General features: G+C 40.8%; 1 protein-coding gene across 1 annotated transcript in view; it reads left to right on the top strand.

The window, feature by feature from the left end:
* Positions 1 to 206: 206 nt before the first annotated feature.
* Positions 207 to 19,928, top strand: part of URI1 (URI1 prefoldin like chaperone) — an 83,296-nt gene continuing 63,574 nt past the window's right edge. The window contains exon 1 of the mRNA XM_056136584.1: positions 207 to 597. Coding sequence (XP_055992559.1) covers positions 499 to 597 — 99 coding nt within the window. The 5' untranslated portion in view covers positions 207 to 498. The remainder of the gene's footprint in view (positions 598 to 19,928) is intronic.

Below are 19,928 nucleotides of genomic sequence, written 5' to 3'. Positions count from 1 at the left end.
GATGCTTAGTAGAATGAAAGCCTCCAGAGGGGGGGGCGGGGGAAGGACTCCGGCTTCCACCAGCGCGCTCGCACCACGTGACCCTCAGGGGGCGGGGCTGCGCGAAGGCTTCCCGGCGTGCCGCGCGGGGCGGGGCGAGGGGGCGGAGCCTGCGGGGGAGGCTCTGAGGAGGCGCGGCCGCCGCGGGACGCCTGACTGGGCCCGGCCACACCGGACACCGGAGCGGCGGCGGCGGCGGCGGCGGCGGCGCTTGGCGACCGGCCTGCGGCTGCGGGTCCGCGGCGGCGGCGGCATGCGCGTGTGAGATGCGGCCGCGGGCAGTCGGGACGCGAGCAGCGGCCGCCGAGGCAGCGGGAAAGGCGGGCGCGGCCTGCTCGGCGCGGGGCGCCCGGCGCATGAGGGCGAGCACGCGGGCGCTGGGCAGCTGCCGGCCACGCCGCCTCTATAAACATTGGTTTAGGACTCGTTCGCCCCGTGGACGCCCCGGCGGCCCCCGTCATGGAGGCTCCGCCTGACGGCGGGGCCCCGGTGTCGGCCGCGAGCGCGGCGCCGCTGCGCGCCTCGGAGGTGGCGCGGCTCCGCGAGGAGCAGGAAAAGGTAACAGGCCGCCGTCGGGGCCCCGCGCCTCGGCCGCGCGCGCGCGCGCGGGGGGCGGGGGGCGAGGAGGGAGACACGGGCCGCGCGCCCCCCTCCCGTCCCCGAGCGCCCTCCCCCGCGCCGAGGACCGGGCCGTGGGGGGAGGGCGGGTGGGCGGGCCGACGCGCGAGCCGCTAGGCCTCCGGAGAAAGTGGGGAGAAAGTTGTGTCACGTGCCTTTGTTGTCTTTTGTCTGGAGGCCTTTGACCTTGGGGTCGGGGCGGGGGGCGAGCGGGGAGAAGGCGAGGACGGATGGACGGACGGACGGACAGACGGAGGACCGCACTTTTCGGAGGGAAAAGCAAGTTTCAAAACTCTGCAGCAGCGGTGCGGGGACGGTCTTTCGGGGTCCCCCCCCCCCTTTTTTTTTTCCTTTCTTCCCCCAAACGTTGCTAACATTGCCCATTCTGGTGCTCTATCCCATCACACTTGAGAGATTTAGTGCTTGAAAGAGGTGTGTATGTGTTGTTTTGCTTTGGGGGAAGATTTAAGTGCTTGCAAGGGGTGTGTGTGTGTGTGTGTGTGTGTGTGTGTGTGTGTGTGTTGTTTCGCTTTGGGGGAGATTTAGGTGCTTGCAAGGTGTGTGTATCTGTGTGTGTGAGATTTAAGTGATTGAAAGGGGTGTGTGTGTTGTTTTGCTTTGGCGGAGATTTAAGTGCTTGCAAGGGTGTGTGTGTGTGTGTTGTTTTGCTTTGGGGGCCATACCCGGCGAGGCTGGGGGCGGGGTGGGGGTTATTGCTACCTCTACTCAGGAATCATTACTCCTGGAGATGCTCAGGAGGTGCCAGGAATCCCGCCCCGGGTCGATCGCGTGTGCGTGCATGCATGCGTGCGTGCATGCATGCGTGGCCAGTGCCCCTAGCTGCTGGGCGAGTAGCCACTTGGGCCCTGTGCTGGAAAGTTACAGGCTTTTACCTAACACTTCATGAACTGTTCCAGCATTGGTTGCCTCGTATTTGACAACAACAGGATATTTGACTCTTCTAAGTTTTAACTTACCTAATGAGATTGTGTATATGAGGAAGGGTATACGAAGAAAGCACTTTTTGGAAATAAATTTGTAAAAGTTCATTTACAGTAACTTTTACGAGGGTTTTTTTTTTTTTTCCTTCCTCTCCAGAAGTCTGCAGGCTACAGTTTGGCACGTGCCGTAGTGTTTTCATAGCCCGCTATTATCGGAAAGTTTGGAATTCTCACTTTGAGAAGCAACACTCAACTTACTTAGATTATTAAGTTGGATGTGTATATATTAAAAATTATTAAATCTTATTTTTTTGGGGAGGAGGGGGATTGGTCTTATGCCCTTCCCAATTTATTTTTGGCGCAACTATATTTCTGTTATTTATTTATTTATTTATTTTGGGCCACACCCAGGGCCTACTCCTGGCAGGGCTTGAGGACCTTGCCTGGTACTGGGAATTGAACTTGAGCCAGCCGCGTTCAAGGCAAGCACCTTACCCCAGTTATTATCTCTTCAACCCTATTTTTGTTCTTTCAGAAAGCAAAACACACTCCTTGGAAATGGTGTAACCATTGTCTTTAGCATTTCACATTTTCGCCATTGTGTGTGTACTTGTTTAGTTTTTATTTGGCACTTAAAAGAGGTAGCCTTGGTTTTATTCTGATGTTAGTGTGGCTGAAATACAAAGGATACGTTTTTATGTGCTCTGAACAGCTTTCTGCTATCAGCTAGTTACACTTGAAATCTGCCTTCTTGGCTACAGCCCTGTGGGGATGTGAATAACTTTTCAGTAGACATTGACTTACATTACTCAATTCTTTGTGTTTTGTTAATGTAATGTTATATTGGCACACAGAGTAAGCATGTGTCTGTATGTCCTGGGTGTGCTAAAATTATTTCTAGTTTATTCCAAAGACTCTCACGAAATATTTTTTAAGGATATGCTTTATTGGACAGGAGACCCCAAACTATACATACTTTATATAGTTTAAGAAAACTTCCACCTGTAAATTAAGCATTTTTGTAAAGGACTTTAGGCCTTAAAACCAACCCAAATCTTTTTTTTTTTTTCCCTTTTGGGTCACACCCAACAATGCTCAGGGGTTACTCCTGGCTTTGCACTCGGGAATTACACCTGGCAGTGCAGAGGGGACCATATGGGATGCCAGGGATCGAACCCGGGTCAGCTGCATGCAAGGCAAACGCCCTACCCACTGTGCTGTTGCTCTGGCCCCGAACCCAAGTCTTAAGAGTACAATGAACTTCGATTTTTTTTGACAGGGAGGGTGTTGAGTGGGCCAGTGGGAGACTCTCCCCTAATTCCTGATATGATGCTCAGAGAACCTGTGGGACTTGTACCTGGAATTGTGCCTCTTTGAGCTTTCTCCCTGGCCTTATAGAAAACTTTTAATAAGGTGTTTTTGATAGATAAGTGTCTAAACATTTTCTTAGAATGAAAAAGCACAGAAAGTCACAGTAGCTTCATGTTAGTATTACCTGGTATTAAGTGTTAAACGTGCCCTAGTACTGTGTTGGTCCCTTCCTGAGTTCGGTGAGAGAGAATTTAAACTTGAAGTATATCTTTTTTTAATGATTTTTTTTCAAATTTCTATAGATTAGTTTCTAGCTGGCAGACTCTAGTTGTAGAGATGAAAAATGAATTTATGATATACAGTGAATACCTTGAGTTTGGGGTATCATTTTTCTCTGGGGACCTCATTGAAAAAGATTGCTAAGGTAAAGTGTGTTTAATATTCAGCTATTTTTGTTCATCATTACTTTCATACTTTTTGCTTATTTTTTCCAGTTTTCAGTTTTCCTTCCCTTTTATTGCAATCGGTGTGGTACCTGCTTAGGGTTGTACCTCTGATATCCGAGCTTGCACATGTGCTCAGTGGAGGTTGTACTTGATCAGGTATGGTGCTTTCACTCACTCTGGTTGCTGCTTACTGAACTGCAATTCCTGACCGGGGTGCACTCTGATTTATGCTGCACACCTTGTGCCTGTACACAGCTGGCTCTGGTGCCCTGGAGAGGCACAGTCTGTAGCAGTGTGGGGTCCCACATTGCGGAGCTGTCAGTACATGTTGGGCTGGAGCGATAGCACAGCAGGTTGGGCGTTTGCCTTGCATGCAGCCAACATGGCCGACCCGAGTTCGATTCCTCCGCCCCTCTCGGAGAGCCTGGCAAGCTACTGAGAGTATCTCGCCCGCACGGCAAAGCCTGGCAAGCTACCCGTGATGTATTCAATATGCCAAACACAGTAACAAGTCTCACGATGGAGATGTTACTGGGCCCGCTCGAGCAAATCGATGAACAACGGGAGGACAGTGACAGTGACAGTACATGTTGTGGCTCTGGGGGTTGAACTTGTGGTTTGCAAAGCAGGCACTTCTGCCACTGAGCTCCTTGGGTCCCTGGTTTTCTGTTTTTTTTTTTTTCCTTCTTTTTAAATTCAGTTTAGGACTGTAATAAGTTTTACCTTATCCTCCCACTGCTTTTTCTTGCTCTGTAATACTGAATAGTTTTATTTTTTGTGTGTGTGTATGTGCATGAAGCTAGTTCGTTTTTATTGAATAAAACTTTAGAAAGATACAGTGCTACAGTGCTAGAAAGATAATGAGGGGAGAGAAATAGAGGAAAAATAGAGGAAGTATGAGTTCAAGAGAGAGTGTGGGTTTCTCCAGAGTGGAAATGTAAAGCCAGCAAAGAGACGAGACAAGGGAGACATGGGTTTGGAGGAAAACACAGCCTTGAAGAGAAAATAAGGGCAAACATTTTTTAGTAAGCAGAGGACAGAAGACAAGGTTTCCTGATAGAATAAATAACAGAATCTGTGATAAATGCACAGTATCACGTCTTATTTTAATTTATTTATAGTTTGGGTCACATGTTTTCAATAGTGTTGACTATTATGGCTTTGGTATACATTACCTCTGAACTCATATTTTATTTATTTATTTATTTTTTATTAGTGAAACACCATGAGGTACAGTTATAGACTTACAAATTTTTGTATTTGGGTTTCAGTTATACAATGATCAAGTACCCATCCCTCCACCAGTGCCCATCCTCCACCACCACAGGTCCCAGTATCCCTCCCACTCCCCATCCCCCCATCCTGCCCTGCCTCTGTGGCAGGACATTCCCTTTTGTTCTCTCTCTCTCCTTTTGGGTTCTGTGGTTTGCAAGAGACACATTGAGTGGCAATCATGTTTGGTCTATAGTCTACTTTCAGCATGCTTCTCCCATCCTGGGAGGATCCTCCCAACACCCTTTATTTGGTGCTCCCTTCTCTATCTGAGCTTCCTTTTTCCCTAGCATGTGTGGCTGGCCTCCAAGTCATGGAGCAAAATACCTGGTACTATCTCGGCCACTCCTGGGTGTTAGTCTCCCATTTTGTTACTTTATTGAACTCATATATTTTGTACTCCAAGCAACCCCAGGAGGATTCCTGAGCAAAGAGCCTGAGGACTGACGGGTATGGCCCAAAAATCTCAAGAGGTAAAAAAGTAAAACAGCTGTAAGGAGACTTTCTGAGCCTCTTTGCTATATTAAATGAGGAATAAAGGAAACTTTAGGCATTGATTCTAAAAGTGAAAACCAACTTGGGATGCTGGGAATCGAACCCAGGGCAGCCGCGTGCAAGGCAAACACCCTACCTACCTGCTGTGCTATTGATAGCTCCAGCCCTGGAAAATTGTATCTTTAATTGCTAAAGTAGTTTTGGTGCAGATAGCTCTTGGCTATCTGAACATTTTTTTTCTAGATAACTAAAGTTATAGGGTATAATTTATTCAGAGATCCACTCTCTAGGTTCAGAGAGGCAGTTCACAGGGCTGCATGTGGGAGTCCTATCTTTGGCACTGCACTGTCTTCTGAGCACTTCCAGGAGCCTTTCCATGAGCACCACTGGGTGTGACTCACCAAAGTGGTAAAACCAAAATTAACAAATATCCAATCTCTAGTTAAATTCCTACCCCCCCCCCGCCACCCCCCCAGAATTTTATTTACTCTGATAAAATAATTACTCTAATGTTTACTCCAGTAGTACTCTGTCAAAAGATATAAGGATGAGAGAAAACTATGATTATCTTTTTAAAATTTTTACCTAAATTAAAAGTTAAACTAATAGCAATAAAATATCTCTTGGGGAAAATGTCAGCTAATGAGGAGCCTCTCTAGATCTTGTTCATAAAATCTGTGCTCTCAAACTGTAGAGAGCTGTTCTAGGGGAAGATCTCAGACCAAGGTTGTGTTCAATCTGGTTTTATTTTAGAATGGATTTTGTTAAAATTTTAGTTTCTTGGCTATGATATTTTTTTTTCTCTCTTCTCCCCTCTGCTCTCCCTTCCTTCCTCTCCCCTCCCCTCAGCTCCCCTCTCCTCTTCTGCTATACCCAGCTGTGCTCAGGACTTAACTCCTGGCTTTTTGCTCAGGAGTCACTCCTGGTGGGTTCATTGAGAAACCATCTGGGGTGCCGGGGATCAAACCTGGGTTGACATCATACAGGGCCAAGGTCCTACCCACTGTTCTGTCTCTCCAGTCCTTTGACTAAGATATTTATACAAAATATAATTTCTATCTCCAGATACTGTGTTCATTAGCAGAATACTATGTTTCATTAGCAGGATTATAGAGATTTTCATCCTATTATAAAAAAGTGATAAATAGTATCATTTTTTAGAGATTTATTTGCAAGATCATAGTACCTTTGAAAAGTTGAAGAGGGTAATATCTGTTACTTTTATTGTAGTTATTACTGATGTACTAATTACATGTATTCATATAATTCTTGGAATTTTGGCATAATTTATACTCTACATAGATCCTGGGGAATTAATTGCATTAAGAGTAAATATCTCAAAGTATTCATAAAACATAACAATTTAATGGGGAGTTTTCATATTTTTCATGATGAATTAATCGTTAGCACATAATTTAAGAAACTGCTGGGTATTTTGTATAATGCTTGTTCTTCCCAAGCCCAGATCCTAAGTCATGCAAATTTTCAACAAATATTGAGTACCTAATCCATACTACACTTCTTCTGCTGAGGCTACTTTAGTGAACAGAATAAAGAAAACATTGTTCTCAGGGAGATTGCCTTTAGTGCATTTGTAAAAAAAGATTTTTGGGCCACAGTTTACTTCTAGTCCTGTGCTCAAGGCTCACTCCTAGCAGCTCTTAGAACAATATGGGGTGCCTGGGATTGAACCTGGATTGGCCACATGCAAGACCACCTTCCGTTGGTGCATTTTAAGGTGGAATAGAGACTTTGACTTATTTTTAAAAAATTTATTTTTTTTTATTGAACCACCCTGTTACAAAGTTGTTCATGACTGGGTTTCAGCCATACAGTGTTCCAACATCTATTGGAATAGGGACTAGTGCTAGGTGTTTGTGATTTGTGAGGTTGGTAGAAAAAAGGAAGTAAGATTAGCATGTGTAGGGTCTGAGTAAAGGTCTTTAATATAAGGGTGAACCGGGAAATCTTGCTGTGATTTCCTTTGAGCAGAAACTTGTTTTAACTAGAGGATCGAGGAGACACTCAAAAGGTGGAGTATATGTGGAAGAGGTTCTATCCTGAACCCTGAGGTACCCTGAACCCTGCCAAAGTCACGCTTGAGCCAGGAATAGCCCCTGAGCACTGCCGGGTTTGGCCTCCAAAACAAACAAACAAAAATATATAAAATAAGGGGGTGGGGTGGGTAGTGATTAATTCTGTAGAAACATTGAGGAGATTTGGGAGGATAATTTTCTAGTCATGAGTCAGTTGAGAGCTGTACCAGCTCACTGTAAGCATTTTATTTTTGTGAGCTGAGAAGCTATTATAATATATTTCAATAATCATAATGTTCTTAAATCTTAACATCTATTTGTCATGCATGAAGAAGGAATGGGAATATATAAATTCTACATGTATGAGTACTATGATGTTTTACAGATTTGATGGTAGAACTTTCATTAACTCCTAATTTTTCAAGTGAACAATTGTGGGCTATTTGATATTTTTCCCTGAACTCTCTCAGGGGGCGTTTGTGTCCTCAGTTATATTTAAAATGCTTTTCAAAGTGATTATACTAGTTAATATACAAGTGGGTAATGGGTGAAGGTTGTTACTTCCCATTCTTATTAGTATCAGGTACTGTCAGTTATTTTATTAGCTATACATTCTAATAATAACTAATGAGAAAATTTTAAAAGTTATGGTATATTTAGTATACTGTACCCACCAAAAGAGTACATAGGTCTCTTTTCTCCCTCCCTCTCCCCTACATTGTGAATTCAGTTCTATAACCAGACTCTCAGGGTTTATTATCACTGGCCATTGTTTATTCTCTTACTGTGGTTCTTTATAGTCCACATATGAGAGAGAGATCATTTCGTATTTGTCCTTCCTTTGATTCAGCTTAAAATAATAAAAACTCCAGGTCCATTCAACATGCAGTAAACAAGAATTTCATCTTTTCTCATAGCCAAGTAGTATCCAATTGTGTGTGTGTGTGTGTGTGTGTATTGTTTTTTTTCTTTTTTATGGCGGGGTCTTACTCTGGACATACTCAGGGGTTACACCTGGCTCTGCATTCAGAAATTACTCCTGTCGGTGCTCTAAGGGACTATGTAGAGTGTCAGGGATTGAACCTGGGTCGGCCACATGCATGGCAAACACTTTACCTGCTATAGTTCTGCTCTGGCCCCCAATATTCTTTATTCACTCATCTGTTCTTGGGCACTTGTATAATTTCCATGTTTCACTGTGTTCTTTAATGAACATAGGAATACAAGTCTCTTAACATTATGTTTATAAACTCTTGGGTTAGATACCAAGAAGTTGAACAAGTGTCATATGAAGACTCAGTTCTTAATTTTTGTTGACATTTCCATACTGTTTTCCATTGAGGCTGAGCTGGATGACATTGCCACTAACGGTGGACGAGAATTCCTTTTTACCACATCCCTGTCAGCACTGTTTCCTGTCTTTTTGGTGTATGCTGTTGTCAGTGGTGTGAAATGATGTCACTGTTATTTTGATTTGCATTTCCCTGCAGAAAAGTGATGAAGAACACATTTTCATAGACCTATTGGCCATTCGTATGTCCGCTTTAAGGAGATGTCTTTTTAGCTTCTCTCCCTATTTTCTGTGGGGCTTTTTATTTTCTTATTAAATTTTGTGAATGCTTTATATGTAAAGCATTTTATATATGGGGTTCACATTTATATGTGGGGTACACATTATATATATATATATATATAGTTTTCTTTGTATGAATTTTTAACTTTCTTCGTTAAATTGGTTCCCAGGTATTTGATTTTTGGGGCACAACTATGAATGTGATTAAAGTTTTCTTTATTTCTTTCTCTCCAACCTCAGCCTCATTGTTCTGTGTATTGATTTTGTGTCCTATTGCCTTACTGTATAGGTTTATTGTTTCTAGGAGTTTTTTTGTGAAATCTGTATGTATAGTCTGTTTTCTGTGGATAGTGATACTTTGATTTTTTCTTTAAATTCTTTTAATATTTAATTTAATTTCTTAATAGCTGTGAAGAGAATTTCCAGTATTGTGTTGAATAATAGTAGTGAAAGTAGACATCCTTGTACTGTGTCCAATCTTTGAGTTTTTTGCTGTTGAGCATGTTCGTTATGAATTTGTAATATATGGCTTTTATTTATATTGAGGAAAGTTCCTTCAGTCCCCATTTTGTTGGAAATTCTCTGCATCTATAGATATGATTGTGTGATTTTTGTTTTGTACTAATGTGGAATATTAGGTTGTTTGATTTATGTATGTTGAACCATCCTTGCATCCTTGGGATACATCCCACTTAATCATGATGTATGATCCTTTTTGATACTATGTTGGATTCAGTTCACTAAGATTTTGTTGAGGATCTGTTTTACATCTGTGTTCATGAGGGGCGTTAGTCTATAATTTTTTTTTTTATCTGATGATCCATCTGCTGTTGGTATTAGGGCAATATTGGCCTGATAGAAACTGTTCAGGAATCCCTATGTCTTTGACTTTCTGGATGAGCCTATGAAAGCTAGGAAGTAGATCCTCTGAAGTTTAGAAAAACGCACTAGTGAATCCATCTAGGCCTTGGTTTTTGTTTTTGGGGACAACTTTTGATTACTGTTTCTACTTACTGTTTGTAGAAATAGATCTGCTTAGCTGTTCTGCTTTCTCACTGAGTTACTCTTGAGAAGTTTGAGGATTAAATAAATTTACTAATTTTTTAAGTTCTCCAGTTCTGTGATGTCAAGTTACTCATAGCATTCTCATATAATCCTCATTGGAATGTCTGTGTTATTTGCTGTAACTTCCTCCCATTAATTTCTGATTTGATTTATGAAGTTTGCTCTCTCAAAACTTTTGGACCATACTCAAAATTCTGGCAGTGTTCAGAAGACTGTATGTGATACTGGGGGACTATATGCAGTGTTGGGGATTGAACCTTCTGGGTTGGTTCGTGTGTAGCTGGGCATTCACCTTACCTGCTGTACTCTCTCTAGCCCCCTAGAGCTTTCGCTTTTTTTTCTTTCTTAGACTAGCAAACTAGACTAGCAAACTAGGATTTGCCAGACTTGTTCATTCTTTCTAAATCCAGCTCTTGGTTTCATTAATCTTTTTAATTACTTTATTGGTTTCTATGTAGTGGGTTTGTTTTATGATTTCCCTCCTGCTTATTTTGGGCTTCCTTTGTTCTTTTTCTAGAATCTTAAGATGGCTAGTTAGGTTATTTATTTAGACTTTTTCTTGTTTCTTGATGAATGCTTGCATTGCTGTGAAGTTCCCTTTTAAAATAGCTTTTCCTGTCTCCCATACATACGGGTAAAATGAGTCTTCGTTGTCATTTCTTTCCAGGAAATATTTTGAATTTTTCTTTAAATTCTTTTCTTTGACCCACTGGTTGTTCAGTCATAAGTTGTTTAGCTTCTCAAGTGTTTAAGTTTTCCTCAACTTTGTTTATAGTTAATTTCTACTTTAAAGTCTTTGTGGTCTGAGAAGATATTTAATATGATTTCTAGCCTCTTGATTATATGGACACTTATTTTGTGCCCTAGCACTTGGTCTACCTTGGAATATTCTTGCACATTCTTAACTTTCTGGGGATGGAGAACTCTTTGTCTGGACCATCTTTCAAGTTTCTTTACCATGTTTCCTTACTGATTTTTGTTGTTATTGTTCAGGCTTTGAGCCACCTAGCTGTGCTCAGGGCTTACTTCTGGCTCTGTGCTGGGGGGTCACTCCTGGTGGGGTTCAGGAATACCATCTATGGGTATTGAACTGGAGTTGGCTGCATACAAGGCAAGCACCTTACCTGCTGTACTACCTACCTTCCCAACCTGACTTCTCACTATCGTTTCAGGTGATTTCCTTCTTCCATTTATTGTGTAGGTCATTAAAAATATGTATAATTGGTAAGTATGGAATAATTGGGGTAATAGAATCACAAAGTAAAGAAAAAAATATAATCACAAGGATTTCAAAATATTGGACTTATGAAAGTGTTTATTGTACTTATATAGTTATTGCAGGATAAAGTAAATTTTATTTTCTGTAATTAAATTTTATTCTTTGCAAGAGTTCGAAGAGAAATCAAAATATCAGTCCAAGCAGTCCAAGCTGCTCAAAAATAAAATGCAAAAATTAAAGCTATTTCAATAAGCCTATGTATTTTGAATTTAAATTCATTACGGTTACTTCATTACTATAGGGTTTTCCTCAATTTTTCTCAGTTTATATTTGAATCTCCCTTTTTTCCATAGTGCAGACTTTGTTATCAACTTCTATTTACAATATCCACAAAATGGTGTCAGATATGGTGTCTAAACCATTCAAACAACCATTATTAAGTAAAGTTCAAAATTTCTTTCCTAAGGGCCTGGAGAGATAGTACAGCAGCTAGGGTTCTCAGGTTCTCCTGGCTCTGCACTCAGGACTATCACTCACAGCAGGCTCTGGAGGACCATATGGGATGTCTAGGATCAAACCTTGGTTGGCCATGTGCAAGGCAAGAACCCCATCCTCTGTACTATCTCTCCAGGCCCATACAAAGGAATGTTGAACTTTATTACTAGAGTATTTAATGCTAGCTCTCCAGACTCTTGATAGTTTCTCCTTTTGGAGGGGGTTGTGGGGAAGGGCTCACTTCTCGCTGTGGACTCAGAAATTACTCCTGGCAGTGCTTGGGGAACTAGATGGGATAACCTTTATTTTTGTTTTTTTGCTTTTTGGGTCATACCCGGCGGTGCTCAGGAGTTACTCCTGGCTTTGCACTCAGGAATCATGCCTGGCGGTACTCTGGGGACCATATGGGATGCTGGGAATCGAACCCGGATTGGCCGTGTGTAAGGGAAATTCCCTACCCGCTGTGCTATTGCTCCAGCCCCTAGATGGGATACCTTTAAAACAAATGCACAGGGAGCTGGAGCAATAGTATAGAGGGTAGGGCTTTTGCCTTGCACGTGATGACCCAGGTTTGATCTCTGGCATCCCATTTGGTCCCTCAAGCATCACCAGGAATGATTCCTGAGTGTAGAGCCAGAAGTAATCCCTGATCATCGCCAGGTATGACCCAAAAGTCAAGTAATAAGGATAACGGTAAATATTAAAAAATAGGGATTTATAAAAATAAGCCAAACACATTTAATCTGTGGATTGGCCATTGTTCCTAATAGTTTGATTTCTTATTAACTGAATCATGTAAGATTTTTTCATGTGAGTTATTTTTAAAGAATGAAAGGATAAAACTGAATTAAGTACCATGCTCTGATTAAGTACCCGGGTACAGATACTCTGTTCTCCCTTGCTAGCCTCAGTTCTGGCTGTATTCTGCTGCTTTTGCATCTTGCATTGCTGCTTGGTAAACTCTTGAAATTCTATACACTTGGAGCTTTTGTGATTGCCTTTCTGTTACTCCTCTAGTTTTTGGGTCACACCCTGCTATGCTCAGGACTTATTCATGGCTCTGCTCAGGTTTCACTCCTGATGCTGTTGGGGGATCATAAGTAGTTCTGGGGATTGGGTACTGAACTCAAGTCAGCTGGTGCAGGGCAAACACCCTTATTTGTAACACTCTTTTTCTGGTCCCCTTTTTGTGACTGCTTTTTTTTCCTGGTTCTTCTATCTCTTCCTACTTTCTCTCTTTATGGTATCTAATTTTTAAAAATGCTGGTAATTCCTATTTTTTCCATCTTCTCAGGTGTATTTTGTTCACTATTATGTGTTTGCTCTGTACTCTGTTCTAGACCTGTTTCTCAGTGGTGAACTGCTTGGATATAGGATACACAAGGCATATACTAACTGAATTTATTAGTTACTTTGTCATTTACTAAAATTGTGTCTGTTATCTTTGAAACTGATGCTTTGAAATGTTATTTTTGGAAGGGATTACCCCTGTGCTGGGAGTTATTCCCAAATTTACTTCTTGGAGGACCATATTGTACTACTGGGTGTTGAACACCTGGGCTCCTGCGTGCAAGACATGCACTTCAACCTTTGAGCCATCTCCCCAGCCCCCTTTGTTTTAAATTGTCTTTTCCCTTTCATGTTGGGCTTTCTCATCCTGTTCCAGGGCAACACTGTTTAATCCAGAATCTTGTTAGCTTGCTTCCACCCATCTCTTTCTGACACAACCACTAGTTTACTAAATCTTGTCAATTCTTTAAAAAAATATATATGCACATATAGCACTGTAGTGCTGTCATCCTGTTGTTTATCGATTTGCTCGAGCGGGCACCAGTAATGTCTCCATTTGTCCTTGTTGCGTGCTAGTGTAGCCCAATGGCGTCTGCTCCCTCCAGGAACACGAAGTTGTTGTTACTGTTTTTTGGCATACCGAACATGCCACGGGTAGTTTGCCAGGCTCTGTCGTGCCGGCGGGATACTCTCTGTAGCTTGCTGGGCTCTCCGAGAGGGACGGAGGAATCGAACCCGGGTTGGCCACGTGCAAGGCAAATGCCCTACTGAGCAATAGGAGGAGGAGGAGTAGGAGGGGGAGGAGGAGGACCACGGACTGGGTAACTGTTCTTCCTGTTAAAAATAATCCTGTTGAAAGCCATAGTCCGAATCGAAAGAGGCTCTGTCCGTCTCTACTGCAGAATACTTGCTTCTCCTTGGCTCACTTCTGGCTCTGCAGCTAGATTAATAGCTAAAAACTGGCCAACAATCATTCTGTCATCCTTTTCTGCCATTGCCCAGGCATTTCTCTTCATTAGTATATTGAACAAAGGCAAAGACATCTCTTTTGAATGCAGTATCCCACAATTTGCTGTATTTTGAGATTGCCTTCACATCAGACTGTGGACTATTCAGATTCCAAGGAGTTCATGGAATGGGAGGTTGTTTTGCAACATTGTTAGTTATTATATTTGAGACTGTGGTACCTCACAAAGCCAAAATAATTTTAGCTGAAGATAAAAGAAAATCTCACCGATAAAATTTCACAGTGGAGAAAGAAGAGATTTGATTCTGAATGCCTGTTCTCCAGGTTTTATGTGGAGATTGATTGGTACCTGGATGTGGTACCAATCAACACTTAGTGTTCTTCTTTCTATGTGTTTTTAATCGCCCAAACATTAGGGTTGTTTCATTTAATCTTTTTTCAATTTTTCCTGAAGATTTATGGTTTCTAATAGTATTGTTTGATACTTTTATGTTACTGTACCACACCCATCACTGGAGTACCAGTATATCTCCATTGTTGTCTCCTCCCACTTAATTCTCAATTCTTTTGTCATTATCTCATAGTTTTTGTTGGACATCATCTGTTCTTTTGCATTGTTTCTGTATATTTTACATATCAGTGAGGTCATCTGTTGCTTGTCTTTATCCTTCTGATTCACTTCCCTTAGCACAAGTACCTCCAGTTCCAACTACGTTGAAGTAAAGTGCAAGATCTTTTCATATAGTTGAGAAGTATTCCATTGTTTATGTTGTTTATATACCATAGTTCATACCATTGTTTATATACCATAGTTTCTTTATTCACCCATCTGTTGTAGTGCTAATAGATACTGGCTATTGTAAATAGTGTTGCATGCAGTGAGTATAAGCATTCATCATTATTAATGTTTTTGTTTTGGGACTAGATAGTAAGGAGTAGAATTGCTGGGTTATATGGAGGTCTTTAAATTTTTTTTTTTTGAGATCTCTGTATTGTTTTTCATTGAGGCTGAAGCAGATGGCAGTTTTACCAACAGTGAATATGGGTTTGTATTTTACTACATCCCTGCCAGCATTGGTTATTTTTGTCCTTTTTAAATATAGGCCAGTTTTACTGGTACAAGGTAAATTTACTATCATGTGATTTATATTTCATGGTAGTAAGTGGTGTTGAACATTTTGTTTCACTTTCCTATTAACCATCTCTGTTTACTTTGAGGAAGTATCTTTTTGATCCTCCCCCAACCTCTTTTATGGGGGTGGGGAAATGCCCCACACCCAGCAGTGCTCAGGACTTCTTGGCTCTGTGCTCAGGAATCATTCCTGGTGGGCTTGGGGGACCATATAGGGCGCTGGGCATTGAACCTTAAGTCAAGCACCCTACCTGCTGAACTATCTCTTTAGCCCTCTCCCCATTTTTTTGGATGGGGTTGTTTGTTTTTTTTGTTGTTGAGTTTTGTGCTTTTATTACCTTGGCTTTAAACATACATCCATGTATGTGTACATGATGTGTGAATATTTTTTTTTTCATTAAAATGGTACACATATATATTTTTAAAGATCTTATCAGGATTTTGAAACACTAAAACAAATAAGAACAATAAAAATCAGAGAAACAATGACTTTCATATGTATTAAATGAATATTTCTTTAAACAAGAAAATGCTGGAAATGTATGCAACCACCAAAAAACAACTGGATGCACTAGGGTACATATAATTCACTGGAATAGAATGTGGACATTAATAAAAATTTATAATTACACTAATTATTATGGAAAAATTACATAAGAATATGTAATGCACATAAGTCTGTTTTGGAATATTTATATCAAAATATTACTGTTGTAATCTTTTTTTTTAATTTATTTTTTAATTTTTTTATTATTAGTGAAACACCATGAGGTACAGTTGTAAATTTACAAATTTTTGTGCTTGGATCTCGGTCATACCATGATCAAATACCCATCCCTCCACCAGTGCCCATTTTCCACCACCAGGATAATATCCCTCCCCCCCTGCCACTGTGGCAGGGCATTCCCTTTTGTTCTCTCTCTCCTTTTGGGTGTTGTGATCAGCAAAAGAGGCATTGAGTGGCAAACATGTTCAGTCCAGTCTACTTTCAACCTGCATCTCCCCTCCTGGGAGGATCCTCCAAACACCCTCCATTTGGTGTTCCCTTTTCTATCTGAACTGTCCTTTCCCCTAGAATACCCGGCTGACCTCTAAGCTATGGAGTAATCCTCCTGGTGTTGATCTCAGCTATTCTTGGGTATTAATCTCATATTTTGTTATTTTATATCCCCCAGATGAATGCAATCTTTCTATGTCTATCCCTCTCTTTCTGACTCATTTCGCTTAGCATGATACTTTCCATATTGTACCACTTGTATGTAAAGTTCATGACTTCATCTTTTCTAAGAGCTACATAGTACTCCATTGTGTAGATGTACCAAAGTTTCTTTAACCAGTCATCTGTTCTTGGGCACTCAGGTCTCTTCCAGTTTCTGGCTACTGTAAAGAGTGCTGCAATGAACAAACAAGTGCAGATGTCACTTCGGCTACACATTTTTGCCTCTCTGGGATATATTCCCAGGAGTGATATCGCTGGGTCAAATGGGAGCTCAATTTCTAATTTTTTTTTCCCCTTTATTTTATTTTATTTTTTTTAAAGTTGTAGATTTACAATTTTTTGTGCTTTGGTTTCAATTATACAATGATCAGATACCCATCCCTCCACCAGTGCCCATTTTCCACCACCATGGATAATATCCCTCCCACCCCCATCCCCCCATCCCCCCTGTCTCTGTGGCAGGGCAATCCCCTGTGTTCTCTCTTTCCTTTTGGGTGTTGTGGTCTGCAAAAGAGGCATTGAGTGGCAAACATGTTCAGTCCATAGTCTACTTTCGACATGCATCTCCCCTCCTGGGAGGATCCTCCAAACATACTTTATTTGGTGCTCCCTTCTCTATCTGAACTGCCCTTTCCTCTAGGATACCTGGCTGGCCTCTAAGTTATGGAGTAATCCTCCTAGTGCTGATCTCAGCTATTCTTGGGTATTAATCTCATATTTTGTTACTTTATATCCCCCAGATGAATGCAATCTTTCTATGTCTATCCCTCTCTTTCTGACTCATTTCGCTTAGCATGATACTTTCCATATTGTACCACTTGTATGTAAATTTCATGACTTCATCTTTTCTAAGAGCTACATAGTACTCCATTGTGTAGATGTACCAAAGTTTCTTTAACCAGTCATCTGTTCTTGGGCATTCAGGTTTCTTCCAGTTTCTGGCTATTGTAAAGAGTGCTGCAATGAACAAACAAGTGCAGATGTCACTTCGACTATACATTTTTGCCTCTCTGGGATATATTCCCAGGAGTGGTATTGCTGGGTCAAATGGGAGCTCAATTTCTAATTTTTTGAGAATCGTCCATACTGTTTTCCAGAAGGGCTGAACCAGTGGACATTCCCACCAACAGTGAAGGAGTGTCCCTTTCTCGCCACATCCACGCCAGCATCGGTTGCTTTTGTTCTTTTGAATGTGGGCCAGTCTCTGAGGTGTGAGATGGTATCTCATTGTGGTTTTGATCTGCATCTCCCTGATGATTAATGATGTAGAGCATTTTCTCATGTGCTTTTTTGCCATTCGGATTTCTTCTTTGAGAAAGTTTCTGTTCATTTCATTGCCCCATTTTTTGATGGGGTTGGATGTTTTCTTCTTGTGGAGTTTAACCAGTATTCTGTATATCCTGGATATCAACCCCTTGTCAGATGTGTATTCGGTGAATATCCTTTCCCATTCTGTAGACTGTCTTTGTATTTTGGTCACTGTTTCTTTGGAGGTGCAGAAGCTTCTTAGTTTAAGATAGTCCCATTTATCTATCTCTGTTTTCACTTGCTCGGCCAGTGGCGTGGCATCTTTGAAGATACCATTAGCTTCAATGTCATGGAGGGTTTTGCCAACTTTATCTTCAATGTACCTTATGTTTTCTGGTCTGATGTTGAGGTCTTTAATCCATTTTGATCTTACTTTTGTACATGGTGTTAGGCAGAGTTCTGAGCCTATTTTTTTGCATGTAGCCGTCCAGTGATGCCAACACAATTTATTAAAGAGGCTTTCCTTAACCTCCCGAACTTCAAACTGTACTACAAAGCAGTAATAATTAAAACAGCATGGTACTGGAACAAAGGCAGAACTGCAGACCAATGGAACAGGGTTGAATACACTGACATCTCTCCTCAATCATATGCTCATCTAATCTTTGATAAAGGTGCAAGTAATGTGAAGTGGAGTAATTTCTAATTTTTTGAGGAACGTCCATACTGTTTTCCAAAAGGGCTGAACCAGTCGGCATTCCCACCAGCAGTGAAGGAGTGTCCCTTTCTCGCCACATCCACGCCAGCATCGGTTGCTTTTGTTCTTTTGAATGTGGGCCAGTCTCTGAGGTGTGAGATGGTATCTCATTGTGGTTTTGATCTGCATCTCCCTGATGATTAATGATGTAGAGCATTTTCTCATGTGCTTTTTTGCCATTTGGATTTCTTCTTTGAGAAAGTTTCTGTTCATTTCATTGCCCCATTTTTTGATGGGGTTGGATGTTTTCTTCTTGTGGAGTTCAACCAGTATTTTGTATATCCTTGATATCAACCCCTTGTCAGATGTGTATTCGGTGAATATTCTTTCCCATTCTGTAGACTGTCTTTGTATTTTGGTCACTGTTTCTTTGGAGGTGCAGAAGCTTCTTAGTTTAAGATAGTCCCATTTATCTATCTCTGTTTCCACTTGCTCAGCCAGTGGCGTGTCATCTTTGAAAATACCATTAGCCTCAATGTCATGGAGGGTTTTGCCAACTTTGTCTTCAATGTATCTTATGGTTTCTGGTCTGATGTTGAGGTCTTTAATCCATTTTGATCTTACCTTTGTACATGGTGTTAGGCAGAGTTCTGAGCCCATTTTTTTGCATGTAGCCGTCCAGTGATGCCAGCACAATTTGTTAAAGAGGCTTTCCTTACTCCACTTCACATTTCTTGCACCTTTATCAAAGATTAGATGATCATATGATTGAGGGGAGATGTCAGTGTATTCAACTCTGTTCCATTGGTCTGCAGTTCTGCCTTTGTTCCAGTACCATGCTGTTTTGATTATTACCGCTTTGTAGTAAAGTTTGAAGTTAGGGAGGTTGACTCCTACCATTTTCTTTTTCCCAAGAATTGCTTTAGCTATTCGTGGGGGTTTATTGTTCCATATAAATTTCAGGAGTGTTTGCTCCATTTCTTTGAAGAATGTTGTGAGTTTTGTGTTTTTATTATCTTGGCTTTAAACATACAACCTGTAAACATACATGGTGTGTGAATATTTTTTCCCAGTTAATAGGATTTTTTTTTTCTTTTGCAGTGCAGAAGTTTTTTAGTTTAATCTAGTCCATTTATTTCTGGTTTTGCTTACCAGTGAGGTCTTCTCATTGAAGACTTCTTTGAGGTCAATATCATAGAGAGTTCTGCCTGTGACTTCCTTATTACATTTAATGGATTCAGGTGTAATATTGACATCTTTAATACGTTTTGAATTATTCTTTGTGCATGGTGAAAATAGGGGTCTAATTTCTTTCTCCCCCCTCCCCCCATGAGTCTAACTTTTTAGTGCCATTTGTTGATGAGGCTCTCATTAATGCACTTAGACTCTTAACCAAGAGTCTAAATTAAGTTTTCATACATCTGAGGGCTTACCTCTGGGCTCTCAGTTTTATTCCATTGAGCTGAATAAAGTCTGCCTTTATTCTAGTATACACACTTTTTATTATGATAGCTCTATAATATTAATATTTAGAGTAAGGAAATATGATGCCTTTCATTCTTTTTTCTCAAAATTGCTTTGGCTGTTTGGGAAGTTTTTTGTTTCATACAAATTTAAAAGTATTCCTCGAAGAATGTTATGGGATTATTGTTGGGGATTTACACTGAATCTCTACAGTACTTTGGATAGGATGGTCATTTTAATGATATTCTTGCAATCCATGAATAATAAACATTTTTTCATTTATTTTTGTTTTTGTTTTTTAGTAGTGATTTCTAATTTTTAGTTTTCACTGAATAAGTTTTGAAGTTGATTTCTAGGTACTTAGTTTTTGGGTGCAATTATAAATGGTATTTTAAAAATTT

The sequence above is a fragment of the Sorex fumeus genome, unplaced genomic scaffold (genome assembly GCF_029834395.1).
Source record: "Sorex fumeus unplaced genomic scaffold, SorFum_2.1 ptg000122l, whole genome shotgun sequence".
Taxonomy (NCBI): Eukaryota; Metazoa; Chordata; class Mammalia; order Eulipotyphla; family Soricidae; genus Sorex; species Sorex fumeus.
This window is presented reverse-complemented; position numbering and strand designations above follow the sequence as displayed.